At 34.0% G+C, this 23700-nt stretch overlaps 1 protein-coding gene across 1 annotated transcript; it reads right to left on the bottom strand.

The window, feature by feature from the left end:
• Positions 1-1289: 1289 nt before the first annotated feature.
• On the bottom strand, positions 1290-23536 carry LOC137396702 (uncharacterized). The gene is made up of 9 exons (XM_068083017.1): positions 23361-23536; positions 17640-17799; positions 16739-16934; positions 16120-16316; positions 10920-11090; positions 10135-10243; positions 6875-7588; positions 3290-3346; positions 1290-1420 (listed from the first exon to the last, which is right to left on the bottom strand). Exons 1-9 carry the CDS (start codon positions 23534-23536, stop codon positions 1290-1292), a joined length of 1911 nt encoding a protein of 636 aa, XP_067939118.1.
• Between the last annotated feature and the right edge of the window lie 164 nt (positions 23537-23700).

Here is a 23700-nt window from a genome sequence, read left to right as displayed (position 1 = left end):
GTATATGCTAAAAAAAATTTAATTAAAAAAGGCAGAAAAAGGGATGTGGTTTGTTCAGATGGAAATTTCTTGATATGGCAGTTATTAACCCTTCGAAACTTGATTGTGCTTGATTGCATAAGATAGTCACTTTAGCAAGGTTGATTTTGGGATATTGTATTGGTTTTTTTTATTGTTTTGTATTGGTGTCAATTTTAATTGAATGGAACAAAACATCTATGAATAACAACATTGCCTTTCGTAAATTCTGCATGAGGCCATCTGTAGACAAAGAGTTTTATATTATTGGTCTGTTTACATAAGATCAGATAATTTGATCTCTCAGTTGAATCACATAATCAGCCCACAGGAGAAAGAAACTCTTAAAAATATTTGACTGCTACAAAGACTGCTCACATTGTTGAATAGATTATGTGAAGTCAAAATTAGTGACTTATAAACCGACCAAATGAAGATGGTGAGTATTGAAACACTAAAGTCTTATGAAAGACGTTTTCTCCCTAGCGTAAACTCAACAGTTCACCAGAGATAACTTTTAGGATTTTTAAAGGAGATTATTGCAAGTCCCCAACATACAAATAAAATAGCGAAACAGACTCAATTCAACTGCTTATTCATTGAAAAAACTGTATGAAAACTTTTAAAGATACATAAAAAGTTTTCTACAACATTTTAGTTAAAGTAACTTTCTATTATTATTAGTGTAAAAACTGTTTTTAGAATCAAATAGTGGGGGGCCAGTAAGCCCAGGCTTTGAATTAAAACTCAAAGTTTTATCACTTTATTGATTTAATTTTTTTAATTTGTATATTTTCTGATTGCGCTCTTTTCTGAGTTGTGTTGAAAGACAGTTCAGTACCAACCTCAGCAAAATATAAGCAAAGCTGGTTAAATTTTTAATGTTATTATTTTGATACTATTATATAGGCAATATATTGTATAGGCAAATGAGTGCTTAAATGTAATAAAAAAGAAACTTGATAATAAAAATATGCTAAACATGTGATGAGTAATTTTAATCATTAGGAAAAAGCAACATATAATGTAATTAATTAAATTCAGTAGCCTGTAAGGAAGAAGTAGATCAGAAGATCTATATCAGAAGTAGATCAGTAGTAGCATGACTCCAATTAGTAACGAATTTAATATTTGTTTCTAACTTGTGACAAACTGGTTGTTTGGTTTATTTGGGTTAGTAGATGATTATCCAGTGAAAAAGCTTATGCATCTGTATTAAGCAGAGAGGGGGTGAATGAAGGTAAAGTGATGCAATTGGCTGAGAAATGCTGCTATGGTAGTAGCTGGCAGATTGCTATGTTCTTTTTTCTCCAGTTGGCTGCAAAAAGTCTGTCTTCTGAAATGTGCAGATCCAACTTATCTACACCGATAGCGGAGTCTGTCAGCTCAGAGACTATTTTACCTGTAGAAAAAAGTTTCAGGACAATTATCACTGTTATACTGCCTATCATAGTATATGATAACTGTTTCCCTTCCAACATTGTTAACTATCCTGCAGGTTTTCATGTCAGCTGAAAGGTCATAACCTGTGCAATAGTATTCCTTGTAATATAATACTCATGTACACACATTATAAACTCATGTATACTCGAGCTCTACTCCAGCAACTGATAATAAAACTTGAAAAGCGACCAATGTTTTTTAAATAGTCATAAATCACACTATTTATTAGGATCTTTCCAGCTGTTTGACAAAGAGTACATTTTAACCCTTTTGCTGCAAAAGATGCATTTATGCGTTTTCTAGGTTTGAGTGGCGTAGGACGCATTTTTGCGACTTTCCCAGCAATTGCGTTGTAACCTAACTTTATTATTCGATGACAAGACAACCAACGGTTTTTGGGACTTTTATGAAACTGACAGTGTTGTCCCAAGATTTTTCTATAAATTTAGCCTAAAACAGCAAAAGAATTTTAAATCTTTGTTTGAAAATTTCTAAACCAAAAACAAAGATTTTTTGTGTAAGTTTTGTTAAGTACCGCGCACGTCAGAAAACGGGTAATTAGTTATGTTGATGACATTATAGCCAATTCAATTTTAAATTTTCGTGATTATACAGATATTAAAAGTAGCAGCACTCTTTCTGATAGCAACGAAAGTAATAGTTTTGTAAGAGTAAGGAACATGGTGGAGGATCGTTTTAGCTTCGAAGCGATCATAGCTTCACATAGCTTTACCATTGCACAAAGTATAGATACATTAAGTTTTTTGCAGAGCAATGTTGGTTAAGATGTTGGAAAAATAAAATATGTAAGAGTAATTTTCTAAATAGAGTTTAAAATTAAAAAGATATTCTATATATATCATGAAGCATTATCGGCAATTTTGGGTAAAATGGCTGGGGCTAGACCTATAGCCGAGTTTGCACATTGTTGGCAGTGAAAGGGTTAAAAGCTCATTTCACACACTTTGAATATACTAATAATGAGACTGTCTCATGTTTTTTCAATTGAACCTAATTAAATAGGTTAAAAACTTAGTAGTTGACATACCAGTTATCATAACCTTCAAGCTGCGCACTCTATCATAAAGGTTTTGGTAGCTGTGATGAGTCTGACAGGTTAGTAAGTACAACACATGCTTAAAAAAGGTTGCAGTTGTCACAAACCAAAACTCAGCTCAGCCTGGACTGTAAACATATGTTTTTGCTGTTGGTACAATATGTGCAAATAACTTTTTCTTATAGTTTACATACAGACGTGACATTCAATTAACTAATCAATACTCAAAAAAGTTTTGTATGAAGTTTGATAAAGTCACAACAGGTAGAACTTAGCCATATTCAAACTCAGTCTGAGCTGCACTTTGTAACTCTAGTAGCACAATGAGTAAAAGTTGATATTTAAAAAAACTGTTCCAAGTGTTCTCTCTGCTTTTGTACTTACTCAGAAAAATGTATACATACTCTGAAGGGTCACCGTCAAAATGAACTTGCTTTATTGCAAATAATTTTATTAAATTAGAGCATTTTTTGTTTCTGTTTAACTCTTTCGCTGCTGTCCATATACAAATTTAGCGTCGGCCTACTGCCAGCCATTTTACTGAAAATTACCGATTTTGTTTCATAATATGTATACAATTTTTTTCTGCTTCAAAATCTATGTAGAAAATTGTTGTTATTAATACTATTTTTTCCAACATGGTAACAAATGGTGGAATGCAAAAAATCAACGTATCTATGCTTTGTGCAGTGCTGAAGCTATGTAATGCTACAAACACTCAGAAAGTAAAACGATTCTCAACCACATTCCTTACTTTTACAAAACTATTACTTTCTCTACTATCAGAGTCAGTGCTGCCACTTTCATTTTCCATTTCACTGCCATTTTCTGCGTAACCACAAAAAATCAGAATCTGAATTAGTTATGTTGTCATCAAGATAAGAAATTCTTCCTTTTAAGCTTGGAAGGCAAATGCAATAACAATACTAAATAGTTCGAATGTCGGAAAAAGATATGCCTTTTCAAGATGAAAACTCTCAATCAAATATTTAAAGTTTTTTATGAACTAAGGTTTAGTTTATAGAGATTTTTGAATTGCAGTGTCAATATCATAAAACTCCAAAATATTATTGGTTATGTTGTCAATGAACAATACAATTAAGTTACTACGCAATTGCTGGAAAATTCTCAAAAATGTGTTTATGGCAGTCAACCATTGATTTCGCATAAATGCACATACGGCAGTAAAAGGGTTAAGATGCAGGAGTTCCAGTAGCCAAACTAGGAAGTTTTTGATGAATAAAAGCAATACAAATATGTGTTCTTTTACATAAGTTTCTTTTAGTCACTAGTCTTCTTGATTTTTTGGCTAAATTTTAAAAAAAAATGGCAGATATATTTAATCAATGCAAGTCAATAAGAAAACTAATAATGTAATATTATAAACAATTTTTAAAACTAAAATAAACATTTCATTCAAACCTTTTGTGGTTGGCTTTACAAAAAATTATCATTTTATAGAAAATTTGATTCTGGCAACCTTTTTTTTATTTAACTGCCAGTAATAAAAGTCTATCAACAAATCATTACCAGCAATTTATTAGCCACAAATAAACATATTCACACCCCCCCCCCCCCCCAAACATTAATCACTTTATTACATCACCAGTAAAAGGTCATTTTTACCTGTTCTATTTTACCATGCTCGAATCATACCGCATTACAAGATATTTTACTCTCAACATAATTTTAAAGAATGTAAAATATTTATTTTGCAAATATTCATATACCACCAAAATTAGATTAACATAGTAGTATTTTATTAATTTTCTTTATCAGGGTTTGTAATAAAATTTATTGTTTTTCATAAAAAACTAACACGACTATTTAACAACAAGGTAAATTTATGCTGATCGCAAAAAATTAAGAAACGGAAAATCTGAGTAGGTATAGTTTGCTGTGTATTCAGACAAATATGTAAAAGTAAAAGGTTCAACGGTACGTTTATTGTTTTATCTTGTAACCCCACACTTTGTAAGTTGAAATCGAAATGAACCGAAATGTACAGAAGTATAGAAATGAACATTTTATTGATTTACAGCTTCTAATAATTTCAAAACAGTCTTTTTAATCAGTTGCTTACAAATAAAAATTCTTAACCCTTTGGCTAGGTTAAAGCCACGCAAAAACACCCAAAAGTCATATAATTTATTTTTGAAATTTCAATAATATTGGTATTTTATGAACATACATAGTTCAAACTTAAGTTTATTTCTGGGAACAAAATCTTTTGTACGTAAACATTCATTTACATATTTACTTAAACAAAAAATACAACCATGTACAACTGCCCCTGTATGAAATGCTTGGAAGCCTTCCTTTCGTAGAGTCTCACGCTATAACATGGCTGTGCGAGCTACCATAACGATGATTTTTCTCTGTATATTCCAAGTATATTAAAAGTCAAAAAAGTTTACCTCACTTCTTTCATGTAAATTATTTTTATTCTGTTCAGACAGAAAATCACGGACGATCGATGGATCAAATACTTTTTTATTTTACCGTTTTGAAAGTCGAGTCGATGTTGACTGGCTTTGCCACATTTTATTCTTTTGCAAGGAGGCCCGATTTCTTTAGCTTTTGGAAAAAAGATAATCGTTTTATACTTTAAAATTTATTAACTAATATATTTTGATGATATTAAACACTTACTACCAATTATATCCTTTGTTTAACGTTACTAGATAACAATTTTATAAACGTTTACTGAAAGCGACATAAATTTCGTTTCCCCAAGCAACTGATAAACAGCATTCTGGCTATTTCCCCAACAAAAAAGTTACTATAAAAAACAAGGGATTGTTTGCAACCAGCAGGGTTGAGGCAACAGCAAAGAAACTCACTTTGAATGAATAGCTATTTGGTATTTGTAAATAGCATTATTGGTTAACTTCATTACTTAATTGTTGGTGAAAGTAAGTAAGTGAAGTAAGTAAGTGAATAAGCAGAATGAGCACAGGTATTAGAGCGTTGTTGAAAAAAAAAACAGGGAAAGAAGATAGTGGAAAACCACAATTTCGAACATTTTCACAGAACATTGCATTTTGAGGAAGAATGGAACGAAATTATTGCTTTGTTCAAATTAAAATTGACTACAAAGTTCTAAATTAATTTGAAGAAAGTTTCATGAAGTTTCATGTTTTAATAAGCACATTAAAAAGGTAACTTTGATGTTAAGTAGTAGAATAATAACGATAATAATAATAACGATAAATCTTAAAATAACCAAGAAATTAAATTATATTTAAAACAGACCAGCACAATAAATTTACGGTTAACTTGGTTGCTAAAGAAATTATATTGATAATTGAATTAAACATGTTCTATAGAGTATAAACTACATACGTCGAAACATCAAACCAGCTTTGCAAATACTTGAATTACAAGTTACATACATTAACCAATTAAAAATTATTAAAAAGAAGTATCCATTAAATTAAAGATATATTTTAGAAATTAATAGCATTTTCATCAAATGAAAAATAAAGTTTATAACGATTAAATTAAGTTGGCCATTATAATAAATAAGATGTTCCAAATTGATTTGACAAATGACATAATTACAGGAATTAGTCAAATAATGTTTTTTTCAAAAGCTGAATTGCTCTCCATTTTATCTGATTGTTTAAAAAACCTAGATTAACAGTGAAATTACTAAGTTATTAACCAAAAAATCAGCAATTGCCATAAGGTTTTGAACTAAAATACAAAAGATTTTACCTCAATTTGAATATCTATTTAAAAATTTAATGAGTAAATGCGATTCCTAAAGACCATTATTAATTGACTCTGACTCTGCTAGTCATAGTTAAAAATGCCTTTTGGTAGGAATTTGCTAGATACCAGTGTTTTATCTTTTGATGGAAAACGGATTTAAATTTAATCCTTATAAAACTGAAACAGATTGACTTTTTTATCTGATATGACATGTAAATTAATTTTATAGAATACAGTAAACAATCAGCTATGAACTTTGTTCTATAAAATATAAAAATCTGACGTAACATAATGAAAACTATGATTATGCTATTTTTGGATAAGTATTTTACGAAATAAATGGAGTCAAAGTGTTAATAGTATAGTTATTAGAAAACCAACAGTATTCTTCGTAGCTAGATTTTATCTATAGTTACACAGAGTGATCGTTTGCATGTGATAATGATTATCTCTTTATTATAGTTCTATCTATTATTAAAATGATACATTTAGCTCAATAGACAATACTGATGATAACCAGTCACTTGTATCTATACTAAAAATGTAAAACCTACTCCTTTAGATAATCAGGTTAATATACTTCGACTATGTTTTAGCCTTATTCAACACATTTAGTTTATGTATGTAACAGTCACCAACCTGTGGAACTGTCCAGGACTCTTATAGTGGGGCTCTCATATGCTGCCACTAGCACATATCTTTCTCCATAACATGTCACTCCTTGAGGTTTACTCACATCTTTACAACTCCAGAGCAGTTGGTCACTAGCTATGTCTATCATAAAGACTTGGGATGAGCCAAAGTCTGACACAACAACCTTGTTTAACCCTGCAGCACACAGTGAGATTTGAGCCTGGCTAAGCTGAGGACATGAGATCTCTTTGAGTTTATTACCTGTCAGAGTGTAGATGATGAGAAGCTTGTTATTCCTGTCAGGAGCAACAACTCTATCAGAGGTTATGGCCAGTCCTGTATATGAGTCGAAGTCGCTATGTTTCCAGGAGTTGACTTGCTTTCCTTGCTGATCATGTACATAGATGGTCCAAGGACTACCACCAACTGCTATATAGAGTCTGTCTTTGTAGACCTCCAATGCTCGAGGGCGGTTGTTGAATGTGAGAAATGAACCTTCAAGTTGGTGACTGCTATCAATAGTGACTATTGATTTATTATTAAGGCTTGATAATATTTTAGAGTTACAGACTTTTACAGAGTAAGGATTCTCAAGTAAAGAGATGATTTGGAAATGTTTGAGGGATTTAGGGAGAGGTTTAAATGGCACCAGTGTCAGTTGCTCATCAAGAAAGAAACCATCAGAAGAGACAATTTCCAGATTTATTTTGCTTTTCTCCCCTGAAAACAATAAAACAGAACCCATAAAGTAACACTGCTCAGTAAGCATTTTACATCTATTTGTTATATCTACTTCAGTTTGTTATCGATGGCTGAAAAATTCGATCTAAAAATAGAGAAGACCAAAGTGAAAACTGTATTGAAAAAATTAATGAGTTTTGTTTCAAAAGCATTAAACGTTAATTATTTACATTCTTGAATTCAAATACTTTAACAAAACGTCATAAGAGAACATAACTTCTAAATTAATCTCACACCTTCCAGCAGCAAAAAGATAAGATAACACAGATCCAAATGTTTTTGGATATTTGTGTATTTGAAATTTGATACTTTGATAATTCAATCCTTATTCAATAAAGATAGTTTTCCAAACTAGCTTTATTCAATTGCAATGTTAAACTGGAATCGAAAATTTTAGTTGGTAAACATTTTCAAAAAAATAGTAACTACAAGTTAATTTATTGCATTACTGCAAATGTGCTATCAAAGTTTTTGACCAGTAAAAAAGTGACCAAAGTAAAAAGCACAAGAAATATCTTCATTAAAGATGTAGTTGCGTCAAAAATGAAATTAGGACCCATACAAGGCTAAAACATCAGCTACAATTTGATGCCATTTTTGTCTTTGTAGACCAACCCTGTCCAGAGATATATGCGTTTGAATGAGGCCCTCTTTTAAAAAGCTCACGTTCCAGCGGGTGGCAATTTAGTGACGTCACAAGCTTGTTATCTGAAACGAAACCACAAGCGATAAATATGAGGTCGATTCGTTAGCCAATCATGCGTGCGAAATTTTTATATAGGCCGTAATAAATGTTATCACTCGTAAAACGCGTTGTCTGTGATCTCGAAGATTCTCATCATAGAGAATTCATCCTCATCGTTACGGATTCAACGCGTTTCAACAATTACTAAGTTATACATAGTTTTAAAATGGCTTCAAGTTCGAGCGACCGCTACTCAGAGTTATCTGAGCAACTTTTAGTAAAAGATTAGAGTAGACAGCCTATGGCCAAAGCTGACAGGCGTCAGCAGCGTTTTGCTGCAGAAGAAGACAGAATGGAGGTAAATTAACTTAGAGTCTTCTATACTTTAGTAAATGTAATATTTTTTATAGTCATAAATACATATACTATTTAATAAAATGATAATTCTTTGCTATCTCCAATCATCGTTTCATAGCTTATCTGCCGTTTTACCTAGCTATAATATTTTTTTCGAATTTTCTTTGGTAAATTAGAGTCATGATTACAAATTATTTTTACTCGTAGGAAGTGGGTAAAATCGATTGATCATTGCAAATCTTTAATTTCCAGAACCAAAGCTTCGAATCGTTGGCTTGGCGTACTTGTGCCTTTATTAAATGTTTATTCGTTTTTAAAATTACACTCGCAATCTATTTAACTCCCAACTTGGAAGCTGTCAATAGATACGCTTTAGAATGACATATATTTATTGCATTTTTTTTACTGATTACAGAATGTTTATGTCGTCCCACCAGCCGAAGAAGCTTTGTCAGTGTGGAAACTGCCATAAAGTGGAAAGAGAGACTTGAATGCGTGCTGCATAAGCCATGATGTTTTGTTTGAGTTTGTTGCAGTAGATGAATTTGTCTTATTGTATCAGCTAATACTATCTGAGTGGCCACGACTTGATGAATATTTTTAATAAAAGTTTTATGCCGAGATGAAAATATTTTTGTTTGTAAAAATTATATAATAAAATAATATTGTTGACGATAATGCAAAACATGATTTGCAGAATATTGTAGTGTATCGGATATGGTATATGGGTGTCCGCAGAACTGGAGAATGTGAGTTCAAATCCAGTTTGCAGCAGACTTCTCATTCTTAAAACTGTATCCCTGTCTATATTCTTTTCAAAGAGGTGGCTTGCTTATCTCACTTATCTAGTATTCGGTAAGAATACTACTAGTAAGAAACTAGTGCGTAGGCAATAGGTAATAGGCGACATAATGTGGGCGGGGCTTATGGGAGGCTGTATATCGTTTGTATGGGTAGCTGCAGAACTGTGCTGATACAAAGACCGCGTTCTACAAAAGTGACTTGACAGAATTACCGTAGACCAGTAGAATTGGTAGTCGGTACCCAAATGTTTACACAACATTTGGAGAAAGTGAGTAGAACAAATTTTCAATTTTCGTTATTTGAGGCCTTTTAAACATTCATAATAATGCATCTGTAGCAGGATTTAAAATTTTATTCTAGCCAACATGTGCAAATACAAAATAAGATATATGCCAATAGAGCCGTGTAAGACTAGACTTTTATCGCAAATAGCCGATGTGAATACGAGAGATAGAGACAGGTTGCCAAATGCGTGACATCATTTTTGGCGAGGCTGGGCACGTTTTTGTGGCCTGAGCGTTTTTACGGTGATCAGATTTTTTCGGTTTTAATCTTCAAATATCTTGGCAATACGATCGCGTAACACAACAAACAACATATCAACTGATAGAGAAAAAAAAATGCTTTCTTTTAAGATCAACTTCAATTTTGACGCAACTACATCTTTAACCAGACTTACCTTTATCTCTCAATTTACTTGCAACAGGTACATTTAAAGATGGTAAGACTTCCTGCACCAATCTCTGTATCTCACTCATTGTGTCTCTGTGTCCTGACACCACATCACACTAAATATGTATGTTAGATCATTTTATTATAAGCTGTGGTCGTTTTTATTTATTGACAAAAACACTTTGCTCAACTGTATGACATTTTGTCCTAATTTTAGACATTAATTAGGGAATTAGCAAAACTTTGGAAAATTTAGCAAACATGGTTTCTGATAAACACCATTAGGTAGATAGAATAGCTTGAAAATTTCTCATATATGTCATATCTCATGTATAATATAATATATGTCATTTCTCATTATATATATATATATAATATATGTCATTTCTCATATATATTTCTCAATTTTCATGAAAGGTGAAAAGAGTGAAACTAAAAATTTCAAGCATTAACCACTTAGATTTCAGTTGAAGACTCACGAATTTCACTCCAGAAAGCTGTTAGTCAAGAGAAAGCTATTTAAAAAGATTTAAAAATTTTAATCTATTGATCACATCTTGAAAGGGTCGGTAAGTATTATATCAACTATTATTTAGTGTGGAAGATTAATAGCTAATAATATGCAATAGCTAACAATATGCAGAAGTTGAATGAACCTTTAATATAGTCCTTCTTTACATGCCAATTAGTACAGACCATTACAAAGAGGTTTTAGGTAGAAGTATTTTATTAATATGAACTGATAATTGATTGTTTCCAAAATATGGCTACAGCTCAGGTGATCGAACTTACATCATGGGCGTGCTGAGCCCGTGACTCAGCATTACGATAGAAGTTCCTCAACTGACTCCACTTAGACAGCACATCATCCTCCAGATAGTCTGTAATTATAGTCTTAGTTTTCAGTCTTGCTTCTAAAAACTCCTCTTCCAGACGCTGATATTGTAGTCTCAGACTCTCCATCTATAACAGTTTTTCAACCTAAATTTATACAACTGATAGTTTATCTTTGTGAAGTAACAAAATAAATCATTTATTTTCCTCTATACAATATAATATAAGATATGATATAAGACAATATGATATAAGACAGTAAATACATAATGATTCCTAACTAGCCATAACACAGTCTCTACACTGTCTGAATATAATCAATATGCTACAATATACGGCAACTGTGCATCTTAGGTCGGCACAACGCACATACATCGCATGCGAAACGGACATACAAGGCACTTGCAACGCAAAAACATTGTGAATACAACATCGACACAAGTAATTAACAATGCATGCGCCACAACATGACACTGTTAGCACACTAATGGGAGTCCTCTCATGTTTTGTGACGATTCTGACGACCCGACGACAGGGATATTTAAAGAGTGACAGACGAGACGACCATTTATCAATGTAGGTGACGAGATGACGATGATTGTGTAAGTAGGATTACTAAGGCACAGCTACATGTTAAAAAATTATTGTTGGTTCTGAGTTCTGGTCGAAATCACTAAAAACGCAGAATTAATCGGTCGAAATTCACAGAAATATTTGAGCTGTGCATGCCCACCGAGTTCGTCGACAAAACGCTTTTAACCGATTAAAGATGTGGTTGCGTCAAAAAATTTGATTTAATGAAATTAAAACCCATACAAGGCTAAAACATCAGCTACAATTTGATGCCATTTTTGTTTTTGTAGACCAGTCCTGTCCAGAGATATATGCGTTTGAATGAGGCCCTCTTTTAAAAAGCTCACGTTCCAGCGGGTGCTTCTTTTGTGACGTCACAAGCAATACATCTGAAAAGAAACCACGAGTGATAAATTTGAGGTCGCTTCCTTAGCCAATCATCAGCGCGAAATTTTTATATAGGCCGTAATAAATTTTATCACTCGTAAAACGTGTTGTCTGTGATCTCAAATTTAGGGATTTTACACTATTATTAAATCATATGGACATCAATATTTATTAAATTAATTAACATCGTTACTTTAATGAATTACTCGATCGACACGCTTTATTGGCAAACAACATAGTTGTAAAAATTGCTGTCAAGTTACTGTGAAGGTGACTCCGAGTTTTCTTGGCATCAGGTAGTTAAAGTTATACGGAGGAAGTTCAGAGAATGGAGGTAAATTTATCTTTTACTTTGAGTCTCCTATAGAGTTTCCTGTTGAGATTATATTTCCCTGTTTGAGGCTAAAATGTAATTTCCTGCACGTGCGTGATACGTATGTACAGTGAGTTCTCGACGGCTTCTTTTTAATTTTTAGCATCTAGCAATACAATGGCTTAGATTGATGAGTATACTAAAAGTAATATTTTAGTACTCATTAATACATGTACTAATTAATAAAATTATAACTTTTTGCTATCACTAATCATTATTTTATATTTTTTATCGGTTTACCTAGCTACATTTGCTTCAGATTTTCTGTGGCAGTTTTATCTAGTAAATTAGATTTATGATTTGACTTTAGATGTTCACTTTTCACTTATAGAAAGTGAAAAAAATTGATTGATCAATGCAAATCTTTAACTTCCAGAACCATAGCTTCGACTCGTTGGTTTGGCGTATTGTGCTTTTGTTAAATATTTATTGCTTTTTAAAATTACACTCGCAATCTATTTAACTCCAAATTTGAAAGCTTTCAGTAGATACGCTTTAGAATGACATATTTATGAATGAAATATATTTATTGCATTTGTTTTAATGATTACAGGATGTTTATGTCGTCCCATCAGCTGAAGCAGCTTTGTCAGTGTGGAAACTGCCATAAAGGGGAAAGAGAGACTTGAGTGTGTGCTGCATAAACCATGATGTTTTGTTTGAGTTTGTTGCAGTAGATGAATTTGTCTTATTGTATCAGCTAAAACTATGTGAGTGGCCACGACTTGATGAATGTTATTAATGAAAGCTTTATGCTGAGATGAAATCCTTTGTGCTTGTAAAAATTATATAATAAAATTATATTGTTGAAGATAATGCAAAACCTGATTTGCAAAATATTGCAGTGAATTGTATACAGTATATGAATGTCCGCCGAACTGGAGAATGTGAGTTCAAATCCAGTTTGCAGCAGACTTCTCATCTTTAAAGCTCTATCCCTATGTATATTCTTTTCAAAGACGCAGCTTGCTTATTTTACTTACGGTAGTTAGAAACTAGTTTTTGGTGTGGGCAATGATATACATCCCCGCACCAAGGATAGGCGACGGACATAATGTGGGCAGGGCTTTTGGGAGGCTGTATATCGTTAGTGTGGGTACCGGCGGAACTGTGCCGATACCAAGACCTTATTCTACATAGTTTGCTTGACAGAATTACCGTAGACCGGTAGAATTGGTAGTCAATACTCAAATGTTTACACAGCATTTGGAGAAAGTGAGTAAGACAAATTTTCAATTTTCGTTATTTGAGGCCTTTGAAACATTCATAATAATGTATGTATTTGTAGCCGGGTTTAAAGTTTTATTCTAGCCAACATGAGCAAATACAAAATAAAATATATGCCAATAGAGCTGCATAGGACTAGACTTTTATCGCAATAGACGATATGAATACAAGATATGTTGACAGATAAATCACGTGTGACATCATTTTGGCCAAGTCTGGGCATGTTTTTTTGGCCTGAGCGTTTTTCCCGCGATCAGATTTTTTCGATTTTAATCTTCAAATATCTTGGCAATAAGATAGCCTAACACAACAAACAACATATCAACTTATAGAGAAAAAAAATGCTTTCTTTTAAGGTCAACTCAAATTTGACGAAACCACATCTTTAAACAAATTATTAGCGATCACGATTCTAGCAGCTTTAGCAATTAGTATAGTCCAAAACATGTATCGCGACACACAGTAAAAGTACGAAAGCAATTCAACATAGAACACACGATGTAACTGTTTAAGTTGCGCTATTGTTGGTGAGCGAGCACGACTAGCAAAATTTAAGATATATGTAGTCTGAGAACATAATGCGACACACAAGAAAAATATTACAGAAATTCACCATAGTAAATACGATGCAACCGACTTGATTGCGCTAAAGATGGCAACATTTTCTACCACAAAACTTTTGCTGCTAAAAAGGAAATATAATTAAAAAATAAACAATTTGTAGCTATAGCGTTCAAACAATAAATACATACAATAACGCAATCTAAGCAGCTGCATCATTTGTACTATGTTGAATTGCACTTATACTTTTATTGTGTGTCATTATACGTCTCTTGGACTATACTAATTGCAAAAGCTGCTGGAATCGTACTCGCTAGCACGATTCTAGCAGCGCAGAATAATTCTGTGTGTTTCAATCATTTCGGTATTTTGGTTAGAACCAACGAAAAATTTGTTACGTGTAGCCGTACCTTTACTAACTTATCATTTGTCCATAAATCAACACGTTCAACCGAAACTTCACTAGTTTTGGTTTGAAGCATCTGGTCCAGCATTTATAGGCTGCCAAATAATTAAAGTAACCAGCAATGAAATGCCACGACATTGACAGCAAATCCGTTTCCAAGTCTGTGACTGACAGTGAATATTAAAGACAATCTCGGTCTATTTTCAGTACAAGAAATGTAGCCCTTAAAAACCTAAGACGGCTGTCACTCTTCGCGGAGTAATCAGTGACGCTTCCAACCATCACTAGTAAGTTTGTGAAGGTCGCTGGTTGAGCCATGCTTTTGGTTAGCAGAAGTTCAAACTGAGCAAGTTTTAGGTTTTCAACGCAACCCAGTGCCACCAGAATGGATATGTGTATTAAAATAACAAATGTGAAGAAATAGGTTGTTTTGGTTATCAACTTGAAAAAAGGTGACAGTGATTTTAAAAGTGACGACAGTGATTTTAAAAGTGACTATTCCGACGACAACTTTGTGTAGTAGGACCCCCACTAATAATATTGATGTGTAATAATAATAATAGTAGTAATTATATTATATTATTATTCAATATTCTATTTATATTCATGGTTATTAATAAAACAGGTCTAAAACCTTACACAAACTATTTTATTTATTTTCTATTGACCGTTGTATGTGCGTTGTGATGATAGTGTATGCGCGTTGTATTCACAATGTGTGTGCGTTGCAAGTGTATGTCCATTGTCCATGCGTTGTATGCATGTTGTACCAACCAAAAATGCACTGTTACCAAATACACTCCTAATTTTTTATAAATTCTACACATGATCATGATAAATACCAGAACTATATCAAAACATGTGCTTACTATAATAGTTTGATATTTTATAATAATATAATCAACAGGTGCGCAGGTTAAAACAATACACTCCTAATATAAAAAAAGTTATACAATTATGTCATGATAGGTATGGGCAGAAATACCCAAGCGCATCTACCAATTATTTGTATGTTATATATGCTATTTGTATGTTTCATATGCTAACTATTTGTATCTTATATATGCTAACTATTTGTATGTTATATATGCTAACCATTTATATGTTGTATATGCTAGCTATTTGTATACTATAGAACCTAACTATTTGTATGTTATATATGCTAACTATTTGTATGTTATAGAACCTAACTATTTGTATGTTATGCTAACTATTGGTATGTTATATAGCTGTGACAACTGCAATACAGATAGCCAACAGGCAGGCAAAATAAAAGAAACCTGGTCAAGTTGTGGATGTAAAAAGAAGACTGATACTTTTTAACTACTGCTTTTATATTTGTAAACTTTATTATTCATTTTAAAAATGTTTTTAATAATACTGTTTATTAAAACAATAAAAAGCTTAGAAATTGTCTAATTCATCACAATTTTTTATCTCTTTCCAAAGTCGAAAAATTAAAGTTTTATTTTATCGCTTTGCATAAATTTTAAATACCCATTTAAACTATTTCTACTTTTAGTATTTTAGTGATGCGGCCACAGTTGGAGCTTTCAATTTGTTTTTTGATATCAACTTCAGGGAGAGTATTTCAACTTACTTTAAATGGTAACATGGTTTGCATGCGTTACCTGTTCATCTCTATTGTTGTGAATCTTCTTCAACATCTCATCTGTTTCTCTGTCATAATCAGCCAGGACTTTAGATGTTGCCTTGAAGACTTTCTCTAAAGACTCCTCCTTCTCTATCATTCCTCCCTTCAGTTTGTTGAGTTCATCATTCAGTTGAACTACCAGCTCTTCAAGAGACATCATCTGGTGGGGCTCTCCTGTTAAACACAGACAGGAAACCCAAGGTATTGTGTTTGTATATTGTTTCATTGATGCTGCAGAGTGTATTTCCTGTTTAGTTTATGTGTTACGATTTATGATTAACTGGTCGATTTGTTGTTTTCACTAAAATTACGTCTTCTATCCCGTCAGAACCTACTGTATGTAGCAATTATTGGTTTAAAAACCAAGTTATCAATAGAGTGTGAAATCTTTTTAAGCTTTGGCTAGGACAAGCTCAAAAGCAAATTTAACAAATGCTTTTCATCTCTACCAGAGGCAGCCCAGTAGCTCTCTAGAAAACAGGGATACAAGCTTTCATCCTTGAATCATAATTCAAAATTCTTATTTCATCATTATATAGTAATAAAAGCTTCAAAATAGTCTGAGTCAAAATCCGAGTTATAGAAGTATGACATACCATCTGAACAGATTGCCACAGAAGAAAGACACCCAATGCAGACCATCTTCAGACACTTTCTACAGCCAATAGTGATTGGCTTGTCACCATGATTTACACAGACTCTGCTTTGCTGACTGTTTTTTTGTGACTTGTACTGCTCCATGTTCATGGTCTTGTGTGAACCACCAAAAACCTTCCAGTAATCCTGGTGAAGCTGCATTCAGAGATATTTGAAGGTAACAAGGAATTGAACCTTTAATAAAACTGTTAAGGTACCACAAATTCTAAAGAATCATTTTAAACGATTACCTCAGATTGTATAGATAAAGTATGTTTTCTTTTGGTTTTGAACTAAGTGGGTCACACAAATGATTATAAATCATGTCTTCATTAATTGTCAGTTGTTAAATAAAATTAGAATAAACTGAATTGGTACCAGTTTTCTTAATGGTTCTCCAACCTAAATAACACACAAAGAACACACGTGAGGAAAAATATCTTGTTCATTTAGGTTTACATGTATGGACAGAGTCAGATTAAAACAAAAGTTCCTTATTGCTTTATCACTACCAAATTAAATAAAAACAAAGTTCATTCATAAGAAAGAACTTTGGAAAATATATAAAAACCCTCTAAAAAGTCTTTTAACAATAGACAAAAGCAAGTGCAATTTTTGTAAGAGCCTCCTCAGGAAGGCCCTCAAAATACCCAGCTTTATTGCTATCTTAAGACTGGTTTCTCTAAATATGAAGTAATGTTATGTTTCTTTAAATTTATCACTTGATTGTATAACCTGGCTTGCTTTTGAATATAATGAGAACTAGATAAACACTGTACATTATTTACAGGCTTAGGTTTTTTGACGCTTTGCAAAAACGAGGAGCAACTAAAATGGTTAAGATTAATATGCTCTTCATACCTGGTCATGATTGGCACAGAAAACTTTATCACAGGGTACACAATAGACTACAGCTATTCCATTTCCCTCTTCCCTGTTTGTGCAAGCATCACATGTTCTTGGCTTAGCCTTTGCCACATCATAAGCCGGCAAGTCATTTAGGGAGACTTCAAACACCTCTCTGTAGATAATTAAGTTTGTTGAGGTGTGTAACCCTTTCACAGCCATCCATGTACAAATTTAGCTATCGGCCTTAGGCCAGCCGTTTTACCGAAAATTGCCGATATTGCTTTATGATATGTATACAATATTTTTTCAATTTCAAGATCTATGTAGAACATTTTTGTAACATATTTTATTTTGCTAACATTTTAACTAACACTGCTATGCAAAAAATCCAATGTATCTATACTTTGTGCAATGATAAAGCTATGTGAAGCCATTGCTATGAAGCTAAGACGATCCTCCAAAATGTTCCTTACTCTTACAAAACTATTACTTTCACTGCTATCAGAGTCACTGATGCTACTTTAATTATCTGTATAATCATGAAAATCTAAATCTGAATTGTCTATAACGTCATCAACAGATGTAATTTACTGTTTTCTGACTTGTGCGGTTGTAAGCCAAACTTACACAAAACTCGTTCGCATTTAGGTTAGTAGTTAGTAGGTTAGTAGTTCTCAAACAAAAGTTTAAAACTGCTTTGTTATTTTAAGCTAATTAAATTAGCCTGGGCAGGGATAATTAGCTGTTGGAAAATTATTTTCCTTTATCTCGTTTTGTATTCAAAAGCTAGTTGGTTTCCAGCCTCTGACTCTTTCATGATTCTGCAAGCTAAAATAAAACTCATAATGTTATGAGTAAAATACGTAAAAATCGGCAAGAATGTGATAAGAAATACGTTTATCGAAAAAGATTAGCAATAACCTTTTGCCCTTTCTTGTTTTGGTATGGCTAGGTTTATGTTAGCTTATAATATTGTATGTGTTGTCTCGTTGTAGTGGTTTCTAACTAATAAAGAAAACAAGATTTTAAGAAATATTAATACACAAAATTCAAGTTGGTTAAAAAGAAAATGACAAAATGAGAAACTGGATGAATATTAAATGGTAAATACCTTTTACTTAAGAATAGAGTGGTATGGTTGTATGATACACAATATATTGACACAACCAAACTACAGAGACCGGTGTGACCAACTGATCTGCTCTAGATGAAAAGCATAGAAAAACCTAAGCCGTTCCCCATGGCTCTTCAAAAAAATGAGACTGAAATTATCCGCTGATACCGCACTGCCCCGTGACCGGATGCGAAAGCGCACCCCAGCCAAATCGTTTCACTGCACCACTCACACACACTGACACAGCATGGTTAGCTTTGTAAGGGCATAAATGTTTACATATTTAAAGTCACAAGGTTGATTTGTTTTTCTTTTTATTACCTAATTTAAATAAAAGGGTAGTCCAATATAAAAAGCTGTCCTTTACACTGGTATTGATGCAATACTCCATCAACTTAACCCAATATTGCTTTTTGCATTTTTAGACACACTTTAACTCTATAATGACATGTCTTCTGAGCTGTACTAGTCAGCAGAAATGTGTGCCATATTTTTAGCCAAAGGTGATTCTCCTAGGGTTAATGTAAAATGGTGATCCCAAGATGCTGAGAGGTTTTTAGCCATTTTTTGCAGTGCTACATCCATTATGTTTATGTTTTATGTTTAGGCAGCAGCTACTTAGGGTTTTGAACATTTGGTGTTTCTATCATTTCTCTGTGTGGAACTTTGAGTTGTTTTGTGTTGGAGTAGCTCCTTTTGTGTTAGGGTCTTCTGCAGGCTTTGCTGCAGCTAGAGCTAATCCGAGTTTCTCTGAACAGCTCAAGTAGGGTTTCAGTCAGCACTCGTTTTGGATAGAGGGCTGTCTTTGTTGTTCTATCAGATATGTGTAGATGGGCAAAGCTTTTATTACCAGGTATAGTGTCACATAATTTAGTCTTGAGGCTTTAGGTCATCTCCTTTTTACCATTTCTTTTTTACCATCAAGGGCCAGTACCAAGAGCAAGGGAGGGTGGCCCCTTTCATTACTTCTGTCGGATCTTTACTTGCGCCTGCCAGAGTGTGCTATGAGCGTACTGTAGTCTTATCTACATGTCTGTTAAGTGTTCACGTATCAGGTCATACTCCGTAGGAGACATCTAATACTTTAGCTTTTCTGGCAGTCGCGGCTGGTTTCGCGCCATGAGCATATTTGTGGCCACCCTTACCACTGATCATGGCATACCCCGGTATGCTTTCATTAGCTATAGAGCAACACATTTGATTCCTGCTGTTCCCAGATTAGCAGTAACCCAGATGCTATACGGATACAGTCGTATACAGTCTATCTTGACTGTATACGTCTGCTCAGACGGATACAGTCAACACTGCTTCATTGGGGCTGTGATGTTCTTTTTGAAGCTATCAGATCTGCTTTGTAAGCTGTTTAAACACAAGTGCAAGCAGGGTTGCAAATTAATTTTTTAATAGTGCTATCTGACTGATGGGCCGTCATCTAAAGACGTGACGAGTGTCTTTTGGTGCTTCCAAGATTTTATTAAGAGAAACTCTGTACAAGCCTGCCTCGCATCAGACAACATAGGAGTGGGTATGTTCAGTAGGTGTTGGGGAGAATAACAGCTATACAGCCCATTGCAGAGGATTTTTGCGCCATATTGGCCCAGTAGGAGTTCAATAGACCACCATAAGCATTTTTAGCAATTGTTCGATTCAGATTCAAATATCGTGTGGCTCTTAAATGGTTTTGAAGTTTTCATGTAGGGTGCTCAATTCTGTCTCTGCCTGCCCTTGAAGTAGGCCAAACTAAGCCTTGGATGTGACAAAATCAGCTTCAACATGGTTAGTCATTTCACATTTTTTTACCTCTTTTAGCACCTGCCTGAGGCGTAAATGTGTGGCAACTTAGCTCCACCAGTTTGCTCCAGTTACTTCTCGGAAGTATATTATGAAATACTCCATGCTTTCAATATCTGTAACTTTAAGTGTTTATCAGTGCTGGGTTGGAATCAGGGTTTGAAGCAGCATTGTCAGCTTCTCCGTGACCTAGGCCAAACTTTCAGTGTCTCTTTCCCACTCAGAGCAACCTGGTTGGCCAAGTTGTGTGCATTTTTTGTGAGCTTTTCTCTTAAAAGGTTAGAGGCAAGCAGTAATTTTAAGCTGGCTCAATCACTACCTGTCTGCAAAGGGCCTTGCCTCAGGTTACCAATTTTTTTTAGATTTTCCTTTCAACGACTTTTCAGGCAATTGTGCAAAGTTCATCAGGGATTTGCTTGCTTTTGTAAATTTGAAATGCAAGATATCCAATTGCTAATATCATTGTAAAAAAAAGTGATCATGACCGTCACTGCTCTATATAAAACTATCCGCTTGTCTGAATGCATCATAAATTTATAAAAAAAATAAATTAGGCAGTCAAATATGCGGTCAAAAACAGGTAACCAACAATCAATTGTACTGCAGACAGCCATTTCCGTGCTCTTTTGCACTATTGCAAAGTGGTCTGCTTAAATTGCAGAGAAGCCGGTAGATGTCTGCTTGCTAGACTGCCAGTCTTTTTAGTGTCAGCTAAATAGATGGCTAACCGTGTATTTGGCAAAGCCGGATATGTTTGATATTTGTCTAAGAGGTTCAAGCGACTTACATTTTTGTTTGCTAGATCATTCCGTTTTCTTGCCAGCCAGATGAGGAGGATGCCTTAGCTGGCAAGGTATTCACGCGTGAAGGCTTACACATATATACAAACCGACTATTAGAAACATAAGGCAATCTAAGGTGCGACCACTTTATTACACATGGACATAATGGCATGAATGCCCACACCTAGCTGCATAGACATCAACAGCTAAAAACTGCATTGTCAATTGCGCACCCAAACAACATGCAAACGACACACAAATAACCCACCAGCAGCGCACCCTCGCAAATTACCAAACACAAAAACACATGGCCAAATACAGTAAGAAGCAGAAAATACATAAATTACAACAGTACACACTCAAGCACACGCACACGTGCCCATACACATGTACAAACCCTTATAGACAATGAGTACACGCAATACACATATACACTGCTATTAAAACTGAAGTGCAACATCCCAAGGCTTATACGGACACAGAAAAATTCACACACCCACACACAATATACATGTAGCAATCACAGGTAATGCGCAGACATAGCGGACACACAGAATGCACAAACAAATAACATTCACACAATACACTAGAAAACGCATCCACAGACACATGCACAAACAAGAAGCAAAAAAACTTGCATGCAAAAGCTTCAGACAAAGTTCATGAACAAAATTCGTACCCACACTCACACACACACAAACAAGCACCCCATTGAATGCATATCACCACATGAGATATATGCCTATTTGCATGTTTGAGTGCATGTCGGTGCATGCTTGAGCATGCATGTGCATGCATGTGCACACACCAACATGCAAGCACACCTGCATACATTGGCACATTTACACACACATTTAAACCTACACAGGCTAGCAATTGCAAACACATGTTCCTTCTGACACATGCACTTTCCACATGCAAGCACAAACATAAAGCGTGACTATTCACTCACGTTGCACACATCCTAGCACACCTTTATTCACTCACTCAAATAGACAAAGAATGCACATGCACACATGCCTGCAAACAGACATGAAGGCAAACCATTGTACGTATGCTTCCCAACAGTCACACACATACACACAAGCACACACGCACATAAACACATGCACACTCATGTGCACACATTCACATGCACTCACTCACATGCACACACACAGGCGCACACACACGCATATGCACACATACAAGCCAACCCATTCATTGATGCCTGAATACATTTCGCACCTGCACTCAGTTGAACATGCGCAAATGCACTCCAGTGCCCATAAGCATTATGCTTGAAGTACCTTCAAACTTTTGACTGTGAGTTTATAGTTATATTTTTATTTTGCTCCTACAGCTCACTCAACTCAATTATGTTATTATAGAAATGCTTCTTTACTATAGACAATAACATCATGTATATGCAATGTCAGTGATCACATGAACATATATTTTCTTTTATAACTATGGCTGCAATTTGTATACTTCACAGTGTCTACTGTAACTAAGAAAAATTCAATTCAATCCCTCTATTATCCCTAATCAGAGGCCACCAGATTTTACAAAAAAAAGTTGGTTCCTACACACTTTACTGTTAATAAAGAACCACTAGAACTACTGAAATATTCAATACAGTTTCCCAATGAAGATGAGTATATAAAGTTGGTGATGAACATGAAAAAAACATAGAACAAAGGAAATCAGATGTCTGGAAACTAAAAGTAGATATAATATAAATACTGCTTATCTAGACATTTTTAAAATGCAATTTTCAAAGTACATAATTTATTGTATTGATGGCTTATTATGTTTCGAAGAAGTGATATATGCTATTCATAAAAGGTATTTTCACAATTCTAGCGTGGAAAAGTATCGCGGGTTAAACTTATTATAAAATTGCAAGCTAAAAAATGTATTGAAGTAAAACCAAATTTAATATGAATTTACGCGCATGTATTCAAATTGAAAATAGTATATTATGTTTCTAGGTTTTTGTTTTTTTTCTGAAAAACTAATATAATGATTGTCTCCGAGTGATCAATATTCCCAAATAATACTCACCCACATGTTTCCTTTGGACAAGCGAGGATATGGTTCTCATCAAAAAACCCAGTCAGGCAATCAAGGCAGTGTACATGAGTACATGGTAGTTGTCTTGGTTTTGGGAGAGCCATGTCTTGTCTCAGACAAAAACCACATACTATGGTTTGGGGTTCAACTTCATCCATATCAGCCATGGTAACATTAAAAACTATAAAATAATAATAATTTTTAGACAACTGTTATTTAGTTACACATTACTTAAGATATGACCTTTAAACCTTTGAACCCTGGCTGTTCTTGTCAATGCGTGTCAGTAATCCTGGACCATTTTTCCAATGATCCGAGGTTTTTAAACTTT

This window comes from Watersipora subatra, chromosome 5 (assembly GCF_963576615.1).
Source record: "Watersipora subatra chromosome 5, tzWatSuba1.1, whole genome shotgun sequence".
Lineage (NCBI taxonomy): Eukaryota > Metazoa > Bryozoa > Gymnolaemata > Cheilostomatida > Watersiporidae > Watersipora > Watersipora subatra.
Note: the sequence above shows the minus strand (reverse complement) of the source record. Positions and strands in the feature narration are given on the sequence as shown.

Coding starts and splice junctions, on each gene's coding strand:
- LOC137396702 (XM_068083017.1), bottom strand. CDS start 23,536: ATGGCTGATATGGATGAAGTTGAACCCCAAACCATAGTATGTGGTTTT. Junction 16,317..16,738: donor TGTGGCAATCTGTTCAGATG/GTATGTCATACT, acceptor TGTGTTTAACAG/GAGAGCCCCACCAGATGATG. Junction 3,347..6,874: donor AGTCCTGGACAGTTCCACAG/GTTGGTGACTGT, acceptor GTGGTTACGCAG/AAAATGGCAGTGAAATGGAA.